Source organism: Stigmatopora nigra, chromosome 19 (genome assembly GCF_051989575.1).
Source record: "Stigmatopora nigra isolate UIUO_SnigA chromosome 19, RoL_Snig_1.1, whole genome shotgun sequence".
Lineage (NCBI taxonomy): Eukaryota > Metazoa > Chordata > Actinopteri > Syngnathiformes > Syngnathidae > Stigmatopora > Stigmatopora nigra.
This window is the reverse complement of record NC_135526.1, coordinates 345,024-368,685: the sequence shown is the minus strand read 5'-3', so window position 1 is coordinate 368,685 and position 23,662 is coordinate 345,024. Positions and strand designations below refer to the sequence as shown.

Here is a 23,662-nt window from a genome sequence, read left to right as displayed (position 1 = left end):
CATTGTTTTCTGGGGACGAGCGAGCGGCGTCCAAGTACAGCGCCGGTTTTGATCCCACCCTTCCCCGAGTGGCACGCTGGTCCCTAATCAAGTGGTGGAAATTGGAGAGGGGCGCAGAAAAGCGGCCGGCGACCACTCCGATGGCCGTTCAATCAGAAAAGACAGCCGTGATTAATCAGCCGCCACCGATGCTTTTTAATCAGCGGCGGGCCGGCCGGCGCCGCCATCAAATTAGCGCTGGGGGGGGGGCCCAGACGTATATACCATTTTTTTCTGGTCAGCCTTTCTCCACAAACGACGAGACAACTTAGGTTTTAGCGACGTCTACGTTGAATTCATTGGATGTGAAATCTGGCTTCCAAGATGGCGGCCACATAAACGAGGAGCACGTGTTCCCAAAAATGCTCTTTTGGATTTTTTGACGGGCCGCGGCGCCCGCATGCTACGATTTCCCAGCCTGGGGTCAAATGAGGAAAAAAGCGTGGACACTTTTGAGCGTCTTCCGGCTGGCGCCGAGCGGCTTTATTAAGAAGCGCGCCGCCGCCGCCACCGCCGCTGGCCAGCCGGCGTTTGGAGCGACCATCCCCGTGAAAGCGGTCAAATTGGCCACGCCGCGGCTTTCGGGTGGTGGCCGCGAGTCAAGCGAAATTGACTGAGTGGCGTCCGCGTTTCCATCCAAATTTGAAAGTCAAAGCAGAGGCGCCACGCCGCCTAAAGCGGACGCAATGACGGAGACGGCCGCTTGCTTGAAAGGATTCCGCTGGGGTTGGAGGGACTTGGGATTGTTTACGCTGACATTTCTCCTCCAATAAAACAAGAAAAATAGAAGCCCAGAGCCAAATAAGCTGGGATTGCTAAAGCTTGTTTTTTGTTGTTGTTTTTGTTTAGCGTTTGAACCCAGCTTTAAAGTAAAACGCAATCACGTAGCGCCAGCATAACGAGCGAGACTCCAGCGCTTCCCCGCCGTGGCAAAGCGCGCAAGTCAATTAGCTTGTTTGGGAAATATTAGGCGGCGCCCACCGACTGTGTTCTGGTGCGTGGAGAGCTCCTTTTCTTTTCTTTCCTCCCTCTCTCGATTGGCCGCCACCGCCGTCGTTCTCGGCGGTCCGGCTAACGCCACGCGGCTAATGTGGTTGAGCTATGCGCGGCGGCGGCGGCGGCGCCGGCCCGCCGGGGATCCCTCCCGGCTTAACGCGGCGATTAAAACGGTGGCCACGATGGCGCGTGTGAGCCGGCGGAAAAGCTGCGGTTTGTCTATTGACGCGTCCTCACCTTGAGGGGATTAGAAAATATATTTCAATCTGACCTGGAAAAGGAGATTTAAACGCACGCCGCTAACTGGCTTGTCACCTCGAGCTGGGATAAAGCCCACTTTGACGCCGTGTCAACGGCGGCGGCGGCGCCCCAGCTTTGCAAAATCCACTTTTCCCACGACGGCCGGCCTAAAAAGGAACGCTCGCCGCCCTTCCCGACCGAGACCATGACAGACGTTGGCGTCCGCTGGTTCTTCCGGCGCGAATTTCAATGAGCGTATCGCCGGCAGACGTGCCATCCATTTCAATCAAGGTTTATCCCAGCGCTGTCGGTGGCGGCAAAAATACAAACCGATAGAATGGAATGGAATAGAGTTAAGGTAGGATTGCCGCTCAAATAATGTCTACTTTCTGACCAAGTTGGCGCTTTCAGATGGGACGGACGCCTCGGAAGAGATTTTTCGATTGGTGGGAAGAAACAAGAAGGCTTTTGTGCTCTCCGCCGTTTCCCTGGCGACAAAGTCGACCTCTCGGCTGGGAAATTTGTCGTAGTTTTTTTTTTAAAAACAATTTGGATTGTTTGATCTCCAATAACGGCACAGGCAGGACGGCAGGACGGCAGGCAGGCACTCCAGACTCAAACAAGGCCTTGTTTTGTTTGCGCGCAAATGTTTTTCCGTATCCAATGGCAGTCAAAAAGCTTTTCAAGTGCGCCGACTCCATTCGGGCTCGTCGGAAAGCACTCGCCGAAGCGGCTTGAAAAAAAAAAAAAAAAAAAGAGGAAGAAGAAGAAAAATGGGTTCCAAACGCTACTGTCAGCCGCCGCTATTTTTTGCAACGCGGGTAATTAAAAAAGACTCGACGGGGGATGGATGCGCCGTCGAGGCGCAAAAGCCCGCCGGCCAGAAACCACAGAAAAGAATTTGGAAGGAAGGAAGGAAATATCTGAGCAGCAGAACATTTTCCAGCGTTTGACTCCAACTGGGATCGCCACTAAACTATTTGGATCCCGACGCGACTTCAGGCAATGCTAACGGAACCAAAGTGGCCGTCCCACTTCAACAATCAATTGGATTGAATAGCGGGGCATTTGAATTGGGCCCATGGCAACATTCAAATCAATCCAAAACAAAAAAAAATAACAACGTACCTTTGAAGAAGCAGTCCTTGGTGCGGAGGGCTCGGATGGCCCGGCGCTCGGCGCAGGCGGCGCGGTAGAGCCGGCAGTGGTTCCGGTAGAAGCGTCCGTCCGAGCCGCAAACGGGCACAAAGGAGGGACGGCACCGGTCCTGGCACACGCACTGGGCGCGACCGCTCGCCGCCGACAGCGCGCACTGGCGCCCGCGCCCGCAGTACGTCCTCCGGCAGGGACCGCCGTCGGGTTGGGAGAGGGCTGGAAGAGAAAGGACGCCGCTCGTTATTCGTTTGAAATTCAATCCGGGAAAATACAATGACCAAAATGATACTACTCGTGATAATAAAGTACATTAGATTTTGGGGGCGGGGGGGGTTCACAAAGGTCAAACAATGTCATATAAGTCTACGGGAAGCTGGGATGGCGAGTACACACTGTGAAAAGCAGGCAAAGCTTGAAAATGTAAAGAGAGCCCAAAATACATGTGTGGGGTTCCCCGGGTTAGAATTCTCAATCTGGTGCAGCCATGTGTCATGCTTAATCTTTTACGAGAGGCAAAAAAAAAAAGGGCAAACATTAGCCGCCCGCTCGCCCGCTGGCCCGCTGGCCCGCTTGCCCGCCCGCCATCCACATTTGGATAAGAAAAGACAATGCAGATCTTGGCAGTTGAGGCAGGCCATGATTACAAGTCAGCTCAGCTGCGTCTTTTCATGCGCTCCCCGATACAGTACATGAAATATTACAATAGCCACTAACGTGTCCGGAGGGACCTCTTTCACTAGACATTATACAGACAAAATCACTTTCGCATGCGATTAGCCAGGACGCATTAGCCGCATGTCAGCGCCATTGGCTAACACGGACGGGAGATAAACGCCAGACTTATTCCTTTGTTTCACACACACACACACACACACACACACACACACACACACACACACACACACACACACACACACACACACATTGATAGAGTCAATTCCTATTTGTAGAGTTTGCGGGCCTTCCCGAAAAAACAACAAGAAATGATAAAGCTCCTGGCATCAATGGCTAACTACGTCCCTTCGATTTTCCAATAACGCCGCGAGACGTCCACACGCGCGGTGGCGGCGGCGGCGGCCTGGGAACGTCGGACAAACGTACTTTGGACGTGACGTTTGGCCTTCTGCCAAACCAACGTGAGCTCGGGCTCGGGATAATCCTTTCGCCTTTCTGCTTTGTATTTCAACGGCTACTTTTTAAACGTCCCGACTAAATCCCCGTCTTAAAGACGGGCCATTCATCCCATGGGCGACCTCCTGGCTGACGGCGTACGGCGAGGAGACGGTCAGAAGAAGGAGCCTTCGGAATGAAAGGCCCTGAATAATTCATGGGCGCCGTGGCTGGCCTATCATTCAAGTGACAGCCCCTTTGCACACAGGTGCGCCTTTATGTCTTTTTGGATCCAAATCATCCTCTGGCCCATGCCTCAAAACACACACACACACACACACACACACACACAAAAGGAAGCTGTTGAATAAATAAATAAAAGCCTCATGTAAAACAGAAGGCAAGCGATCTCATCAAGTGAACCGGTGGGACGTTGACAGGCGGATGTCGGCGCTCCCTAAAGTGTGTGTGTGTGTGTGTGTGTGTGTGTGTGCCGTGTCAGGTAGGGAGAAAGATGGACGACGACGGGCAAAAATAGGACAGCGGGAGAACGGGTGGAGAGACCTCCGCAGGAGGTCAGGAAAAGCAAGTTTCATCAATTTATGGAAAGTCTTTCTTTCCAAGGGAGGTGGAAGAAAATATCACATCATCATTTATATATATTTATATATTAAGCTGCTCTTGAATGAGTTCAAATCAGGAAGAAATAATCCCAAAATAGTGTTGGAGTGGCTAACCCGTCCAAAATGGGAGAGTTCAATCTAACGGGGGTACTTGGACAGTTGCCGTGCAAGAACCTGTCAAGTCCACACAGGAGGACCCAGCTGGGATCGAACCCAGAACCCCCCAACTGCGAGGCCGCCCTGCCTTCCGTTGTAGCCGCACAAAAAAAAAGTCATCGTTTTCTACTTCTACGTGAAGGTGACACCTTGTCAAGGGATTAAAAAAAAAAAACCTTAAGGTCAACGGCGAGTGAGCGGAAGAGCGTTTCCGAGGGAGCGGCCAAAAGCGGTCATGAGCACGCCCCGGTGTTTGGCCAACCCCCGCCACGCGCCCCCAACCCAAGAGTCTAGCTAGAATTTGGCCAAAAGCACAGGGGACAAAAATATGAAAAGGCCAAAATAATCCGGGGCTATTTTTTTCCTTTTTTTTTTTTTTTCTCTCCATTTTTTCCTTGACGACAAGGTGGGTTCACCCGGGGGCCACGACGGAACCACTCAGCTTCAATCACATCATAATCCATAATTGATGTCCAATGTAAATATGTCATGAGGGAGCGCTATGGAGAAAATGAGTTTGTACTTAACACAAGCGCCGGCCGCTCGCTCTGTGTGTGTGTGTGTGTGTGTGGACTTTGTGGAATATTAATGCCTTTAATGGACGATACGTGCAAATGTCTTCTCGCCGGGCGCCGTTTGTCTGGACTGGATTGGAACAGCTGGCCAAACCTTTTTCTTTCTTAATGAGAGCACCGAAAATAACAAACTATTTTATGGATGCCGCCGCAACTCCCATGACTCAAACGGGATAAAGGTGGCAAAATATTGCGCTTCCGAGACACCTGGGCCATCAGTCAAACCCATGGGATGCCAAAAGACAGAGAGAGAGAGAGAGAGAGAGAGAGAGAGAGAGAGAGAGAGAGAGAGAGAGAGAGAGAGAGAGAGAGACATTCAAAGCTACCAGCTAAAAAGTAGACATGGAGCGCGCCACTATTTGTGCGGGTGTCTAGTTGAAGAAAGCAAATGCTAGAGCGAGCCACTTAAAGACTTGCTGATGATACCATGAAGCCCCCCGGGGCCTCAGCGGGGACCACTAAAGCGCCCCCGTGGCCCAGAGGTATAAATCATTCAGGAGAAATCAGGGTTAGCTGAAGTACAGCATCGACGTCCGCCGCCGTCGACGTCATAAAGTTTGCATAAGGCCGCTGGGTGAAACTACCCGTAAAGACAAGGGGGGGAGGGGGGGCTTTCGACAAGGACTTTGCCCGTGGCCCGGGACGCTTGACACACTTCCAACCATCGGCAAAAACCTGCCTCTTAACCCTAGAAAAATTCAACAGAAAGTTGGGACAATTTCAAAATAATAGAACAGATACAATAAATGAATTGACTTTTGGGGGAGTTCCTAAAAATGTCCCGAAAAGAGTCCAAAATGAGGATTTTTTTTTTGGCCACTTTTCAGTGGACTTGACTCGAGGCTCCAATCCAAATAGAAAGTATGGCCGAGATGTTTAATCACGTCCAGCTCGGCATGACGGACATTTGCATTTTGATGGACTTCCGGCGGCCTTGGCTCGCCCTCGACGCCGTGCGATAGGGGCGCCGTTCATTAGGGGACGGGACTCGCACCACTACAATGGCCAGCCAGCCAGCCAGCGAACGGCACTCCACTCCGTTATCGCTAATGGGCGCAAATTGATTAATGGACACGGACGTGAGCTGGAATGCTGAGCCCCGAGTTCCTTTTTGATTAAAAAAATTAACGGATTTAAGAGTTGAAAATGTAATCATTAAAAATGATTTGCGCGCGCAGGCGAGCGAGCGAACGCCAGGACATTTCAAGGTCTTTCTTTTCCTCGTCTTGTTTTGGTCAAGCTTGGACTAAAAAAAAAAAAAAACCTGTCTATAAACGCGTGAAGAAAATACATACGCTACATACGCTTTTTCCAGTGGGAAAATCGGCCTCATATTTAATGGTAATGGCGCCATTATGCTGGTCAATAATGGATGGAAAGAAGAGTGCGTGTACTTCATTGAATCCCACATGATTACAAAAAAAACACACTTTATCATTACGGTATTGTGATGGGAGGCGGGCGCTTTCACCGGCGGGCGCACGTTTTTTTTTATCTGCACGCCTACGCCAAGGTATAATTGGAGCAATCAATCAGCGGCAAAACTCTCGTACGCAAATCCGCGGCTTAAAAAAAAAGGTGACCTCCGACCCGCCGGTAGACGGCGTCGTTTGTTTACCCGACGGAATGGGCGCCGCTCCCAGAGTTATGAAGCGCCGCGTGACGGCTTATCTTCTGGCGGTTACTAGCGCTACACTTGACTTCATCATGAGGCCCGGGGGGAGAAAAAGGGCCCGATTGGGACTTGCTACGGTCGGGACGGCTATTGACAGACCACCAATTTCAACACAAACTGTCACACGGATGGCTTTTTTTTCTGTGTCCTCCAAAAGTTTGTCCGATCGAGAGTGACGATGGGTCGCCCGTGGAGCACCTTGACTCACCAGCCAAAATTGCTGTGGCGAGGTAAAAAAAGAAGGGCACGACGGACTTAAAAATGGTAAGCGCGGCCCATCCCGATGACATTAGCGCTTCAGATGGATGGATGGGCCAGCCAGCTAGCGAACGAAAGGGCTCCCCGAACAATATAGGAGGCAGTGGGCTGTATAATAAGTGATAAAAGGCGGCGTATCGGCCCTGCAGACGTTTTTTTTTCCCTCGGCTGAACTCTACGGGGGGGCTCATTTGTCTTTTGAGCGAGCGAGCTAGAGAGAGAGAGAGAGACGCGCTCCATCTTCTTTTTGATACACCCTAAAAAGCAAAAGCAGCAATCTGTTCCCGCCACTTTGCCGTTGAGTAATGACGCCGCGGGCAAAGGTGGAGGCTTTTTGTCACTTTTGCCCACACGCGGTGGGTTGGGGGGGGGGGGGGGGGGTCTTGCCTTGTCCTTCAACTACAGACTAAAAAGGCTTTTTTTTTGCATTACTTTCTAGCTTGGCGTGGCTGTTTTTGTCCTTCTGCCCTGAATTTCAATGGCTGGATTTTCTTGCAAAAACCCGGCCGTCCGTCGGCCTTACACGAGGGCGCCACCCCGGCAAGACGCCTTTGCCCCCCCCCTGCCTACTTTTAGCCTTTGGGAGGTCGGGCGACAGCACGCGGCTCTTTTACGAGTTAATTACAGCGGCGAGCCGCAGCGTTTACGCGGCGTAAAAGACGCTGGCGGGCGATCTGCTCTGCATTCTAATGGAGTCGTCCCCGCGGCCACCCACACTGAAATAGAGCGAGCGAGCGAGCGCGCCATCCCATAGCTCCGTTATTGGAAAACGGGCAGTATGGAGAGCAGGATCAATGTTTTACAAAGACAAAGATGCTTTCATCAAAAGGGAAAAGCTCATTCAAATCAACAATTCAAAAAGTTGAAGGTGGTCAAAGGCCAGATTTGGCGTCTGGGCCAACGAGAAGCAAGCGCGCGAGCGCTTGGGAAAAAAAACGATGAATTTGGCGCGTATCCGGCTGGCCGGCCGGGAAGGTTTGAAAAGGCTGCACATTGCCAAAGGTCTCACGTATTGAGGAAATGGAGATATTTGGAAGATTTTTGCTGCTCCTTTCAATAATAAAGAAGGATCCTCGAGGCAGATGACATTCCAAACACGCCGCCTCATTTTATGCCACGGCAAATAAATGGAGGCTGGCCCGACGGCGAGACAAACGCCGTCGGAATACCGATATGGAAGCCCATTTCATCAGGGGGAAAAAAATAGGAATTCTTGGTTGTAAAAAAAAATCCAGAAAAAAAATAGTTTCAATCTAAAACAATCCTTTGCGCTCCGACTGCAAATACACATTGTTTCTTTCTATCCTCTCCGAAATGAAACTGGTCAAACGTCAAAAACCAGGCCGTAGCACGGAATACATCCCATGGTTTGGGAAAGACGCGAAAGCCAAAGGTCACATCAAACGTTATTGGAAAATATGCAAAGATTGTAATGAAAGTCTTCCGCCCCCACGCACAAAAGGCCAAAGAAGAAGCACTCGATAATCACTTGCGCTGGCGCACATATTCATCAGTGGACGGGAACAAATAGCTGCGTTTGTGTCAACAAACACGCTCTTCTTGCTTGTAGCGGCTGTGAGCACAAAACACCGGACCGGACTCCACTGGAGCGGCTCGCTCCTACGTTGGCCCAAAACGGCCTTGGCGTGACGGGCAGGCAGGCCATCATCATCATCTCTATTGATGGTTTACAATCAAGGATGTCATACACGGACGGCGCGGCGGAAAGCAACAAAGTGTGTCTTTTTGACCACTTTTTGAGCGGATCAAAGAGGAGCGGACGGCCGTGGAGCTTCAATGAAAGCTAGTGATTGCAATCAGTGGCCCTGGCACAAGCCCGCCTGCCCGCCCACTCCACTTGACCCGCCAAGCGCCAAACAAACGTCTCCTTTTTACGGCCTTTGGGGGACAAGATCCGATTAAAAAAAAAAAAAAAACAATACTCCTATATTAAAATCTTGGATTTCGATGAGTTGAAACAAGTTTGAATTTGGACGCCGTTGGTTCTATTGGACGTTACCGTCGTTTGAGGGAGAAGAAGAAGAAGAAGCAGCAGTAGGAAGGAAGAAAGGGCGCTTGGAGATTTCCGCCACGCCGAAGGAACCACGTGGATTGAAAAGTCTCGGGGAGAAGAAAAAAAAAAAGAAAAAAAAGAAAAAAAAGTTGATCCTTCCACTTTCATTTCAGTCTTTCCAGCTGGGCCGGCGCTAAACACTGACCAAAGCCGTGGCGGCGGCCAATTTTCTCCCAGCTAATCCTCCGCAGCCCTTGGGAAGCTGTTGGGGGGGGGGGAGGATGGAGAGAGCTCCTTGGCTGACAATCTAGCGTCTGGCGCGCCGACCCTAAACTTGTCGCCGCAAACGTTTGCCTCATTTCACTTTGGAGAACAAAAGAAATTGGAGCGACGAACGCAAGCTATATTCAATACCACATGGGCACAAGTCAATATTTACACTCAAACAATTGATTATAATACGGTCATATTTCCCTCACCCCCCCCCCCCCCCCAAAAAAAAACAGTTGGACAGCCCTACGCCGGAGCACATTTTAGACACAGTCGTCGACATGCGGATAGGTGGTCGTCCCAGAAAGGGCCCGCCAGACTTTAAAAGAAAAATGAAGGAAGGGAGGCGCTTCCCTTTGGAAAGCAAGAAAATGTGTCTTTAAGATAAAAAAGCATTTTTCTTTGACTTGAAAGGGAATTAATGGGAGATAATGCGCATGTGAGCGGAGCTCCCGTGGGCCCAGATGAACAATTTACAAGTCTATTGAAAGATAAGGCAAAAAGCACAAGGTTGCTTCGCCAACACTGGAAATAGTCGGGCGGCGATAGGAGCTATTCATGAAACATTAACGTAATTCCATTTCTACAAGCGCTTTTTTTTGGGCCTAATAACTCCACGACCAAATCTCGCAATACGATACCACATTTTTTCTATGGTAGTCAAGAAAACAAGTGTGGGCAAGCGCCGGCGCTTTTGTTGACCCGTGTTCTTTTTTTATGCGAACCGCCCGCCCGCCCGCCCGCCTCCATCTGGATGTTTTTCGCCACACGTACCGTCATCCATAATTCAAGCATCTGGCCACCTGCAGCCGCTTTTTGTGCTTGTTGTTTTTTTTCTTTTTCTCCCCAATTAATCTTCAACGGCTCCTCACATCACACGCTTTTAAAAATAGATTTTCCAAGGCATGGCGCTCGCTACGGTGGAGTTATTCTCGGACCTATATGGCGTGCGTCTCTTTCGGAAAATCTGATGAACGCGACTGAAGTTTGAAGTGGGCGGGAGACGTCAGAGGCAAATTTGAATTCCACTGGTGGCCATTTTTAGAACGTCTTTGAACCAGAAATACCAGCACAGTTGGAAGAATCCACGGACGCGCTCACCCTTGTGAGAAGTCCTCTTAAATGTGGTCACCGCCAAAGCCTTCATTCATTGTCCAATTAACGGGCCGTGGCTTGCTTGCTTAGCGCGTGGCAGACAGGTGGCTTGCGCTTGGAGGCGGGCCAAACGCCCACGACCCCGGGGCGCCACAGCCGGCCGCGTCGTCAAACTGCCGCGTTTGGCTAAGGTGGCCCTTTAAATACTCGGCGCCGCTAGGCCCTTGGCTAACGTTGGTCCGCCTGTCCGTCGGCGGGCCAGAAAAAGACGCAAGTATACAAAGTCACGCAAGACAAAGCAAAAAAAAAAAGTGGCTAACGTGTCTTCTTTTTGGTTTGGGAAAGGCGCCAGGGGCTTTACGGGAAGGCGCTGGGGCAAAATAAATCTACACCACGGCCTCCTGGCTCCGACGCCAAGCCAGCCAAGCGCCCTCCGTTTTCACGTCCGCGGCTCGGACCAGTTTTGCCCAGCGTCGTCGTAAATCTGGCCGACGAGGAAGAGGAGTGATTTCATTAAGCCGGGCGGCCACTAAATCACCCCGACGTCCCGAGACCTTATCAAAGTCGTAAAAGGGAAATGAAGCTTTGTTCCCAGTTGGCCGCAAATCGCCTGGCCGTGGCCACTGGGGGACGTGGGGTGGATTTATCTTTAAGAAATATCGGAAAAGGAAAAAAAAGTCTATTTCCAATGACGTAACACAGCCAGAAAGAGTGGCGGTGAAAAGAAAATGCCGCCCGTCGGAAGACGTTACGCTAGCTGTCAATCAAATATGGGCAATATCGCATGATGCCGCGCTTGGACGGAAAGCCACGTCCGATCCGACGACAAACGACAGACAGAGTGGAGAAGGCCAGGGGCCGGGCGGGCCCATCTCCAAGCCCGCCAATGAATCAGCGTTTGCGCTATGAATGATTCATACGCGTTGTTCTCAGTTTTTTTTTTTTTGTCTCCCACGCTAGTGCAGCGCAACGGGTGACATTTCAAAAGAATGCTCCAGCGGAAATGTCACAATATCGGCACGGCACAAAATTGCGTCTTCCGCAAAAGTGGGCCAGCCCGACCGCCACCGTCGCCGTCACGTCATGCCGACGAGGAGAACGGGAAAGCAGAGACGAGTCCGAACGGCAGACTCCACGTGGGGGGCGGGACGAGGGAGTCCCGCGGCCCACGGGGGGCGTCGGGAATGCTGTCAAATTATGGGCCGCCCGCCTTGGTTAGGCTGCCAACGACGAGAGAGAGGCGCGGCCCAAAAACTAAAGGGATACAAATTGAGATGGGAATAATTTGCCATCCAACATGTACAGACGCACGATTGGATAGAGGCTGACGTTCAATTAACAGCGGACAACCAGCGGGCCGTGAGGGAGTCAAGTGGAGAGGAAAAAAAAACAACAAGATAAACAAGTCAAGACAAAGTTTGCTATGATTTGGTGTCGCTTTTATCCGCACATCCCGTGTCTCTAATTGCCTTTTTGCTATTGAGGAGAGCTACAATGGAACGTTCCCGTAACGAGGCGATGTTGATGGAAACGCCGCCGGCAAACGCGGCAAACGCGAAAAAGGCGGCAAACGCGAAAAAGGCGGCAAACGTGGGAAAGCAACAGCAACGAGAAGGAGGTGACACCAAACTGTCGTTTGCGGGCGTGGCCTCCGGGCCTTTCCTTTCCTTTCCTTTCCTTTTTTTTGAACGTATTGTTAGCTTGCGTGTGCGCACTTCACCAAACGTCATTCATCGGCGCGACACCTGTTTTCTGTCGGGAAATATCTCGCCGAGCAGGTGTTTGTTGGGAGAAAGCGCGCCGGCAATTAACGCCATAAATAACAACGTTCCACTGACAACCTCTGAAATGAGAATTTTTTTTTTTTTTTTTTTTTAGAAACGCACGCACGCACGCACGCTCACAACGGCTGGCTTTGCTCGCCATGGAGAAACGGCCACGTGTCCGCGTGTACTCACATTGACGGACGGTCCCGGCCAACTGCGGCTTCTCCTGCAATCACAAACGCAAACAGGTGAGCGGAGCGTTTTTGATAACAACAAAAACAACGTTCCCTTATAAACCGAGGATTTACCGTGGACGGCGTGGCCGAGGACGTGGAGGCAATCCCGCGGGCTGCCGACAGGGCGAAGGCGGCGGCGGCCAGCGCCACCCAAACGGCCAGGCGGCCCATCTCCTGCGGCGTCCCTGCCAGGAAACACAAACTTTTTAGCACGGCGCCGTGATGACATGGGTGACAAACACCCCCAAAGATGATGAGCCATTCCCAAAGCCATTTACGTGGCAAATCTGCAAAGCGTTTGTGAAACGAGCACTTGAAGAGGAGACTATCGGGAACGTCACTCTTGTCGCCAAACGTGGCTCGTTGTTTCTTAATGGCCGTCTTAAAAATGAACGGGCAAATGAGATCTGCCAGTGACTGTCTTCACCTGTGTGTGTGTGTGTGTGTGTGTGTGTGTGTGTGTGTGTGTGTAAACGGATCCTTTTAAAATTCATTAGAAGGCAGGGAGTCAATAAAGAAATCTAATTAGAGCGGCGCCTGGTCATCAAAATCTGCAAATTATTGATTCGTTTTGGACTTGTTTACCTCCCACATGGAGTATGATAAGAAAAAAAAATAAAAATGGAAAAAATAGATAGACTGAATGAGTGTGTCATGTATTGGACAGCCTTTAAGATGGATCTGCTTGGTGTGGCTCTTTTCTTCTTCGGTTTTTTTTTTAGGTCAGTGTAAAATATTCAGTAGCAGAGAGAGAGAGAGAGAACAAGCGCATAGAAGAAGACGACAAACAAAGACAAAGTGTGGTCTTGTTCGGCCGGCGTGGAAAGTCTGCCCAGCGTTATTTCATTTCACCCAGGGATAACAAGCCCGGGAGTTTTGGGATGGGGGGGTCGGGTCGAGTGGGGGGATTTTACACTTAAGCTTAGTGACGGCAAGTCACTCATTGTGCTTTGGGGGCGGCCACGTTTGATCCCGCGCCTCAAAAGCATTCCACACACACACACATTTCTTTGCCACGCACAAATGAGGATTTGGATTTTTTTTCCCTTCTAAATATTAGCGCAAGGCCTACTATTGTGTGACCCGGGCTGGCCTCGCAACGGACGCCGTTTGGCCCTTTTCCAGCGCACTCGACTATTTTTCGGTGTCGGATTTGAGACGGCGAGTCGCACGGTCTGCTGACGAGAGCGCTTTAACCTCCCGGCTATCTTGGCCATGGAAACTTGGAGCTCAAAGATTAGCACTTTGACTGGCCGTCGAATCCGGTGGCCCCCCGGATTCATCTAGCTTCGGAAAGAGAAAGCCAGACGTGAGGGGTCGCCGTCAACCCGGGGATCCTCATTACTCCAACAGACGCACCAAATGACATTTGTTCCGGGAGAATGGCACCGGGCCGGATTTTTTCTTTTTCTCTCCTTTTTCCCGCCTCCCGGATTTCCATGGGGAGCCAGCGCGCAATTACGCCGGCCGGCGGCCAAAATGGCCGGCTTTCCGTTCAATTTCGAGGCAGGGGCCGCAGAGAGTTCTGCAACGGTCCGGAGCAGAGAAGCCAAGAGAAACTCCTTCTTTATTTGCCTTCCTATTTTCACCGGGACCAAAAGCCAACCCGTTTTTTTTTTTTTTTTGCGACCAAACCCAAATCGACGTATCGATTGGGAATGCGTTTTTTTTTTTTCCGAATGACATTTGACTAGGGGAAGCCATATTTGGGAGGTGACCTTTGGGCTAAGGCCCTCCTCCCATTACGTCCCGACTCTTTGCCCGGAGCCCACGGGGCGGCAAAGGTCACTTGTGGAAGTTCGACGTTACTGAGCGGAATTTCAAGTGGCCACGAAGAAGAAAACAAAAAGAAGAAAAAAAAAAAAAATTGGCGGCGTCCCTGGCCTCGCGACTATTACAATTATTTTTCCAAACAACTCTTAGGATCGCATGTGTGTGTGTGTGTGTGTGTGTGCCTTTAAATTTGAATATCTCCCAGCAGAGAAAAACAAAGTGTCTCACCATCTGTCATTATCTCAAAATGGTCTTGTTTTTTTAAACCATTTTAATCTCCCTTGCAGAGACACCAAAAGCCGCAGGAAAAAAAAAACCCTCAGTGGGACGCGGGGATTTGCTCTAGCGTTGACAAAGACGGGCGTCCAATGCTTGGAACTTTCAAATGTCTAAAAGCATGATTTGGGTTGGGATGGCCTCTGGGATGGCCTCTGGGATGGCGTCATACTAAATAGGAATTTCCAGCCCACCGCAAAGTCACTAAATAAAAGAGGAGTCGGACGAGCGTCATTTCCGGTGTTCCGCAAGTCAAAATCCCCACAACAAAGCCCCCCGAAACGTCATTGAAAGTATGCACTAGCGCGCAAAATGGCCACCTGGTGACGCAATTGGCGGCACCTGGCTGACGACTAAGGGGGCCACCCGCTGTGCCCATCCAATTCCCCCGACCCAAAGCATTCGCCGTTATTATACATACGAGGGGAGTATTGTGATTATGGTCTGCGGGCTGTGAGGAAGAAAAAAAAGCGCCAGCGGTGCACGCTGTGCCGGGCGGGCGATTGCGTCGTCTGCCTCGGAAATCATCTTAACCTGAAAAAGCTCTTTTGTAGAAAATATCTCTAGGCGCCAGGTTGAAGGAAGGGGAAAAAAATAGATATATATATATATATATACTATGAGCTTATGCAGTATGAACATGGCCATGTGCAATTATCCCCGAATGGCAGAAGGGTGACATTTTGGGGGGGGTTGGAAGATGGTAACTTTTGTTTGGCTGGATAAAAGCAGCAAGCGGCGGCTGCGTGTGCGTGGCTCTCTCCCTAGAAATACAGCCTTGAATAAATCATGGATTTGTGCACAGACATTTTACGTATGCGGCCATTTTCATCATCCCCCGAGCCCGGATTTAACGCCATTATCCCAATACGTCGTGGCGGCGGCGGCGTTACAGACAAGCAAAGTCTTTCCAAAACGGACGGCAAAGCCTAAGAAAGTCCCGTTTCCCTCAAATCGACTCTTAAACAGTCGTATGAATAGGGCTGATTATTGTGGGACCATAAGCAATATGTTTTTGCGGAGCGATATTGTGGCGTTCGGCACCTCGGACAGCGACAAAATATTCCTTCAACCGGCCGCAATTTCAAGATGACAACGTCGTACTAGCCCACAAAAATAGTTGCTACGGTAGCGCCGCAGATGCGGCGGCAAAGCGGCGGCAAAGCGGCGGCCAATCTATTGCGACCGTCGCTGTCGTTGCTTACCAAAGAGTTGGCAATTTTGCCCGCATCCACTACAATTATCAATGGAATGCTTGGCGGTCACTCTAAAAGAGCGGCTCGAAAACGCTTGGACGCCAACCCATAACGGAGGACAAATTTGGTCCACACGCAAATGATTATTATTATTATTTTTTTTGGTGTCCTTCAATAAAGAATATGTCAAGTACGGCATCCAAAGCAATTACGCCGGTCCACCATTTATGACGGCGTGGCTTGTTTCTCTTTTGTTTTTAACCCTTTGCGTGCCACGGACGCCGGCTCCATCCCACGGAATGTTTCCCGCCGACGGCGGCGGCGGACGTGCGCGGACCCTCGACGACGCTCCCGTTTCTGCATTGCGATGGCGATGGCGAGGTGAGAAACTTACCCGCCAGAGTGGCGAGGTGAATAAGACGGCGGGAAAAGAGTCCAGGCGGGAGCGTGTCCGAGTGCCGGGGATCCTCAAAGCCTCAGCGGCGCTCGGCCATCTGGCTGCTGCGGCGTCTTGTGGCTTCTTGGCGCTGGCTTCCTGGCGCTGGCTTCCTGGCGCTGGCTTGCTGCCGCTGGCGGGCTTCTCTCCTCCTCTCGGTGCTCGCCGTCGTCTGGGAGCGCCGCGCATCTCCGCCGCCCTATTTCAAGCGCGCTGCCGTGCTGACGTGGGCCGAGAGGGGGCGGGACCAATGCATAGACAACCTGGGAGAATAACACAGAGTGCTTGATACATCTTCAAATAGGTCACATTTTCAAAAATGTCACATTTTGGCTATCTTTTAAACATTAAGACACGATGACGGCGTCCATGGCGGCGCTAACGTTAATCTTTGACAATCAATTACGGAGCAAAAAAAAGCACGGTTAACAAAGAGGAAGCAAGAACATCTTTTATTTATTTTAGTTTTTAGTTCGTTCATAAAAGAGGCCAATTTTTATAGTCCAGAGCTCCCAGCACAAATGGGATGTATGAAGCCGTGCAACCAGTAGTGCTTGACGGGTTCAAGCAAATTCAAAACGTGTCGAGAAATAAGAAAATGCCGTCAATAGAGCATTTTAAAGGAGAGGGAGGGGCTGCATGGCGGCCGACAACAAACCGCCGATCCATACCATTGAGCAAAAAGACGCGCGCGTCGTGAATTCATAAGAGCCGGCCGGCCGGAAAGCTGGAGGCCGGGGACACGTCCCGCACGCCCTGCAGGCTCCGCCCCCAGCAGGCCGTACATCCACGCTAAACGGCGTCCGAGCGAGCGGACGACTTTTTTTGCCGTCGCGCACGACCGGGATTCGAACGCGCTCGAAGAATAACCGGGGGAAAAAGAGAGCGCAAAGTCGGCCAAGTACGGCGAGTGGTTGTCACGGTGAGAGACCATTCCCTTAGAGGTCAAAACCACACTTTAGGTACATTGTGCTCCGTCAAATGGATCCTTTACCCTTTTTTCCAAGTCCCGCCCACTTCTAATCCATCACCGGGCCCCCTTCTGAGCATTTCGGAGCAATTATTTGGGGAAAAAAAAATGGCGTCATCACGACGGACCATTTGTGACCTTTGGATTTAAGCTGACGTCCCGTGCCCGTCTATTCTTCCGCGTGGCTTCCAAAGAGGCTTGAAATAATAGCGGGCTATTAAAAGGGAATCCAGACTGGATTTTTCCTGAGCGCCTCTCCACGGGAGCGGAAAAAAAAATCCTCCGCCGCCGCCCGCCCGACCGACCGATACGGCCGTGAAAGGCAGTCAAACGTGGCCACCGGCTGACCTCAATAAGTCCTTGTGGCATTTCTCACTGTCACCATCATACTTAGGCCAATCGCTCTCCAGCCATTGCAAAATAATGAAAGAAAAGAAGAAGAAGAAGAAAATGCTGCTATTTTGGATCTCGCACTGGATTTTTTTTTTTTTTTTTTTTGCAGGCCTAAAGACGGGAGGCGGTTTTCCTCCACTGGCCCGACGTCCTCATTAGTAACTGAAACGTGAGGGATCGGTCGCCTCGTCCATCTCCATTATTTTGTTTCTTGGGGGGGGGAAAAAAAGAAGAATGTTGAAAAGCTGCTCTTTTACAAACGATTCCCGTCGCAACAGGTGATGGGATCGGGGAAATGGCAACTATTTCCTGGAGAACAAAGTGGGTGAGCTTTTGAGACCTCCTTCCACAGAAAAGAATAGAGGCGCAATGAAATAATGGGATAGTATATTTCAGCGCTGGCAATTGCGGTCATCTCATCATGTTTAATGGCTCTACGGCCTGCTTCATTGACATGTTAATGAACTGCATTAAATAGGTTAATCTAATAAAAAGCCGGTGGTGGAATGGGACATTTTTTTTATTCGCAGGCACGCCTCGCCTCAATGGCTCCACTTTAAAATGATGGATCTGCTCCAATCTCATCGATCGGTCGCGCTCTGGAAAAAAAAAAAAAAAAAGAAGAAAACTTAGCCGATCGGGGTTTCGGGCCGATGGACCTGGCCTAAATGAAAAGTCATCGCTGGGAAATCCATCGGAACGCAGACATTTCAAAAAAGGGACGTCCGCGGCAGGCAAAGAGTTAACGGGAAGAGAAATTGCGATGGAGTGGCCGTCCGATCCATTTCAATTGGGAGCCTCACAACTCTGCTTTGGCCTCAATTGTCAACGGCGGACAATGAGCTAAGAAGGAAAATGTCCCCCGGCCATCAAAGGTAATGCGTCGGAAAATGGAGGCGAAAATGGAGAATTTCTTGTTTACTTAACGGACAAATGTTCATTGACTTCCAAATGGATTGGATGGCAACGACAAAACATTTCCATCCTATGACGGACGGAGCCTTCAAGGTCAGCAAGAAAATGGGACATTTCCGTGGCCTTCCCTTCGAAAAAGACCAGCGTTGAGCTGGGGACGCCGGGGGAAACATTTAAAGGCTGAAATAAAACATAGCATGGCGCCACCTCAAAATTGACAGCGCAAAAAAATATGCCTCCGCCGTTTGGCAATATTAAAAAGTCTCCGACAAAGTCACGTGAGCTGCGTCTGTCTCTGCCATGTTTTCACCGGAGCTCTGCTCGTCGCCTTTCTACTACGCCTGCTCGGATTTAGGTTTCAAAAGAGACAATAATTCCCCCCCGAGGTGGAACAGGTGTCGAGATGAAACGTCGCTCAAGTGCGAGGCTGCCGCAAATTGAGATAAAACAAATAAGGCACGGCCGGCCGCGGGGGCCGTCCAATCGCGCCCGTCCCTGCCGGCGCCGCGTAAAAGTCGGAACGTGTCAGGTGGGGACAGACATTATTTATTTCCTTTCAAATTGCTGAGCGGAACGCCGGCCAAATGGCTCAAAGGCCACCGCCACCGTCACCGATTTGATCGGACGCACTTAGCACCGAAGCCGAGCCGTTTGTCACCCGCTGTGATTGCAAATTTCATTTGGAGTTATGTTTGGAACGCACGGCGGGTCGGCGCATTTTCCATCCATTTCCTCGTTAACTAACGACATGGACGGAGTTATACGTCCAATCCATTTGGACTGGAAGATTGAAGCTGTCCTTGTCCTTGTTTTATCGAAATGTGAATAAAACGGTGGCATCGGGTGCATTTTTGCGAGAGCGAGAATCCGTCAAAAGGGGGAAGACATTTTTGCATAAATGTATTTAGTGCTATTTCCCCGAGACAACGCTTCATTGTGCTTCCCGAAGAATTGAAAGTCAAGCGATTATGTTTACTTCCAGCACGGAGCTTATCAAAGCGTCATTAGCGTCAGACGCCGCCGCCGCCGTCGCCGCCGCCGCCGCCGTTTTAGATTTGCGCCTAATGGCGCGTGTAATATGGCTCCTTTTCGCCTTGGCTGAGGCGTCGTCCCCCATCACGGCCGGCTGATTTGGACCCGGCGCCGATGGGCCTGGCGGGCCAGCCCGGGCTTTTTGGGACGCCGACGACCGCCTCATTTGGTTTTCCCGTTAATGGCCAGGACCAAACTCGCAGCCAGCCGTCCATTGGGGTCACCTTCCAATATCAATACTCTGCTACCTATTACGGTATACTCTCTAGTTGGAATTTGGAATACGCCGTCGCATCCGACAAGAAAGTTTGGGCCGCCAAGTAAGCGGCCACGGAGCGATGGCCCGCCCTTGACGCTGGTGGCACTCGCCGACGCCCACCACATATGGCGGAGATCAAACAATTAACCCATCGGCGGCGAGGGGGCCCCGCCGTCATTAGAGCCCGCCGCCCGCCCGTTAATTGGGGGCGGCAAGTTGGTCCAGGGCTCCGGCCGGCCCGTCCGCTCGTTTACTCCCGAACGATGGACGGGCCGATGCCTCGACTCAAATCCGCCATCACACTATATGGATTCAAGTGCCAAGTAGAAGAATTTGCCCGCACGGGTGGCGCCATTTTGGAGCAAAATGCCGTCCATCCCCACCTGCGCTTGAAATTGAGATTTGGAGGGCACGCCGACATTAGGGCGCCTTTCCAGCGGACGCCGTTAGCCACGCTAACGGCCCCGGCGGGAGATTTCTGGCTTGCCGGAAAATGGAGCGCTTTCCCCTGGGAAAATGACGCTCGTGGGGGGGCGGGGTTCGGGCCAACCCACGGACCCTGACCATCTTGGCGTGGAGACACGGTTGGGCTGGGCCACGTGGCCTCCGGAGTCCAATCAGAACCTCCATCAGATGAGAGAGAGCCGCCCACCCTTGGAGGAAACTTTCCGGGTCAGCGAGCCCGAGGTGAAGTCGTAGCGGCGAGGAAAACATCTGGAAATGTCAGCGCTTCCCAGGGGAGTGGCAGGGATGGCGATGGGGGGGGGGGGGGGGGGGGGGGTGGTGGGCATAACATCAGGTCGAGACCACCTGGAGGAGGGCACACTCATTGTGAGCTTTATTGATTGCGCTCGGCAGATGGATGAAGTCGTCATCGCCAAATCCAGTGGAGCGCCATCTTAAGCTTTTGGCTCCGCCTTCCAAGTACGACACATGCTTAGCCAGCACAATTTACACCACAGATTGGGGGGTTCGTGGGGTGCATGGGGTGGGGGGGGGGAGGTTAGACGACTAAAAAGTCTGCATTGCTTCTTATTTTTTAATGTTGTTTGACAAATTATTCATGTCGCCTTGGCAAGTCCCCGGGGAGAACGGGAGCAAGAAAATACTACAAAGTTCCATTTCCCCGCCCCCCCTCGGGGAAAAAAAAGTCTGCATTAGCCGAGCGCTAGCACGCCATTAATTACGCGCCGAACAAATAGCGAGCGAGCGAGCGAGTGTTTAAAAAGCGCTGAGCTCTTACTTTTAGGCTTCTTCCGCCACTCCCCAACCGTGAGAGCGCGTCCGTTTACGCCGTTAAAACTGGGGTGAATTTCAATGCCTCGGTCTGTCCCTTCCAAATGGATCCGACCCTCCCGTCGTCAATGGCAACCAACGAAGCAAACTAAATGGACATACTTTCATCGGAAGTCATGGAACATGTATTCCTTTTCAACACAGTCCGAGTGGGAATCGATCCCACGTCGAGCCGGGCCAAGAGAACCACCGCGCTATATCCCATCCAAACCCGTCTCACCCGCTTAAAAACGACTCATTTGACCTCAGAAGCAATTTACTGCACGCAAGCAACAAAAGCGGCGTCTTCCGCGATTGGCCCGAGTTTGTCGAGAGCGGCGAGAGCGGCGAGAGCGGCGAGAGCGCTCCACGCCAATAAATTGATGAAGATTTCATCTCCAAGGGGGTGGAGGGGGGATGCTGGGGGGGGGGGGGGGAGGCTGTATGCAATGTGGCGCAGCAGGTGGGTGACGACGGCCGGCCCGTTGTCACGTCGACGCTAATTGCTAAAGAGGCGCTAACAGGAAGCCACATTGGTTAGAGCAGGGCTATGCTTCTATGGGATGCTATGCCTTTCAATCAAATCAAAAGCCTTTATTGTCATCATACATAGCTGTGTAGAATCAAATGGGTGAAATATCATTCATAAAAGTTGCTCTTAAATGAGTCAAAATGGTCCAAAATTTGCACTTTGATGGCCTATGTTTGAAATAGGTCAGGAAAAAAAGTTTTGAATTGGCTTTTGACAGTTTATATCAGGCAGGGCTGACAAAGGCACATACATAGGTGAAAAAGTTGAATGGGTGGAGGTTGGGATGGTGTGGGTGGGTGGGTGGGGGTAGATTTTTGCCATCAAGCATTGACCGACTGAGCTGACCGACAAACTTGAAGCAACGGGGGTTGGGCTGAAACAAGCAGCTGACGACGATCCACTGATTGCACTCGCAGGACACTCAGTATTGCACTTTATGAAAAGCTACATGTTGTGGAATAGTTTGAAATGAAAGCCTACTGCTATGGGATGCTATGCCTTTATATCAAATCACAAACCTTTATTGTCATCATACATAGTTGTGTATGAATGAAAATGGGTGCAATATCATTCAACAAAGGTGCTCTTAAATGGGTCAAAATGGTCCAAAGTTTGCACTTTGTTGGCCCGTGTTTGAAATAGGTTAAAACAAGCAATCAATGAATTCAATTTGTATCAATGAAATCAATAAAAAAATGAAAAGGGGGAAAAAATCCCTTTTTTACCAAGAATGTCTGTTTTTTTTTGCAAATACCAGAAGAGGCGCAAATGCTTTTTTTTTTCAACGCGACTGTCGTCCCGACGAGCGCATCTTATACGGGCGGCGTTCAATCTCCCGAGCCCCATTGAACGGGCCGAGCGTTATCTGCCGCTCGATATCACGCATGTAGATGCTTGTCAAAGCACAAAAGCGTATCGACGGAGCCCTAATAAAGGTGACAATGAAGGGACGGCCTCGGGCGGCGGGGACGGCGGAGGCAAGGACAAATGCCACTATACCGACTGTGCCAATGTGGGAGGAAAGCCGAGTACCCAGAGAAAAGCCACGCAAGGAAGCCCGAGGGGGATCCAACACTCGACCCCACAAGCGTTTAGCACTATCCTTTGAAATCCTCCAAAAACATTCCAAAAATAATAATAATAATGACAAAATGAATCTAGCAGTGAACCATCCCATTCTATTTCAGGTGGATTGGACATTTTTGGAGGTGAAAAACAAGTGGCATTCAACAAGGTCAGATTGGGAGTCAAAGCAGCGGGTCACGGCCCGCTTCACGGCCCGCTTCACGGCCCGCTCGCTAATTGCTGCCCGGCGCCGCTCAAAGCCAGAGCCACAGCTCTCGGACCTTGGCCCACGTTCCTTTCTGAGCCAAGTGTCCCAATGCAATGGGGGTCAAAGTTCAGCGCCTTCCCCTCTTTCTCTCGCTCGCCGTCTAATGAAGGAATTTCTGGAGCAGACGGACGGACGCAAGGTGACTTTGATTCTTTTGTCTTTAATTTCCCTCCTTTCATTTTGGGTCATCCAAAGGGGCTTCCATTGACTACAATAGAGGCACAAAATGTTTGGACTCAGACAATGGCGGTTGGCGAGTTTAATGCTACGCCATGCCAGTTTCCCTATTTTGGAGGATCCACGCACGCAGCCGAAAATGTGGGTATTGCTACGACGGTGGAAGGAACGCGTACGACCCGTCGACGAACCGTCCGACGGCGACTATCGATCCAAAGAGCCTATAGCGCCCCCTGGCCACATCTGCCTTTTATTCAAAGGACCTCCATGAAGAATCTCCCCCTCATCTTAATTGGATATTGAAGTCCATTAATTAAAACATTATCTCTGGCAAAACAGTCTGACGACTCAATCGATGCGGCTGACAGGATGCCGCGGGGGCCCGCGGGGGCCCGCGGGGGCCCACGGGGGGCCGCCCAGGCGCGGAGGCCGGTCCAAAGTGCCCCCCCCCCCCGATTGAGCCGTTTAAGAGGATTTGAGGGGGGGAATCTGGCCCACCCGCCCCGGCACAAAATCAATGGGCTGTCTTCTGGAATTCCGTAGCGCGAGCGGCATGTCAACGACGTGGACGACCCAGAGAAAATGGCCGACCCCCCCCGCTTAGAAGCCATTGGTCGGTCCGCGCTAGCCAAAAAGCTACTGGAGCTACGGCAGGCAAAAATTGCACAAAACATTAACCACAGTAGAAATTTGAATTCACGCACCAACCAACGTCTGTTGCCGAATGAGCAAATTAGCACGGCAGCACTAATCACGCGGCTATCCAATGAGTAAATCAGCCTCCTTTATGCAACATTGCAGCGCTAATCAAGTGTCCAGATTGTATTTAATTGGCCGTCCATTCCACCTAGACGCGCATGTTTATCTCAAATGGGTTCTTAAAAGAA

The 23,662-nt window shown here is 51.0% G+C and overlaps 1 protein-coding gene across 1 annotated transcript in view; it reads right to left on the bottom strand.

The window, feature by feature from the left end:
* The window catches only part of fstl4 (follistatin-like 4), a 34,478-nt gene extending 18,347 nt beyond the window's left edge, over positions 1–16,131 (bottom strand). The window contains exons 1-4 of the mRNA XM_077740461.1: positions 15,848–16,131; positions 12,281–12,393; positions 12,165–12,198; positions 2,404–2,646 (exon numbers count right to left, since the gene is read on the bottom strand). Coding sequence (XP_077596587.1) covers positions 2,404–2,646; positions 12,165–12,198; positions 12,281–12,379 — 376 coding nt within the window. The 5' untranslated portion in view covers positions 12,380–12,393; positions 15,848–16,131. The remainder of the gene's footprint in view (positions 1–2,403; positions 2,647–12,164; positions 12,199–12,280; positions 12,394–15,847) is intronic.
* Between the last annotated feature and the right edge of the window lie 7,531 nt (positions 16,132–23,662).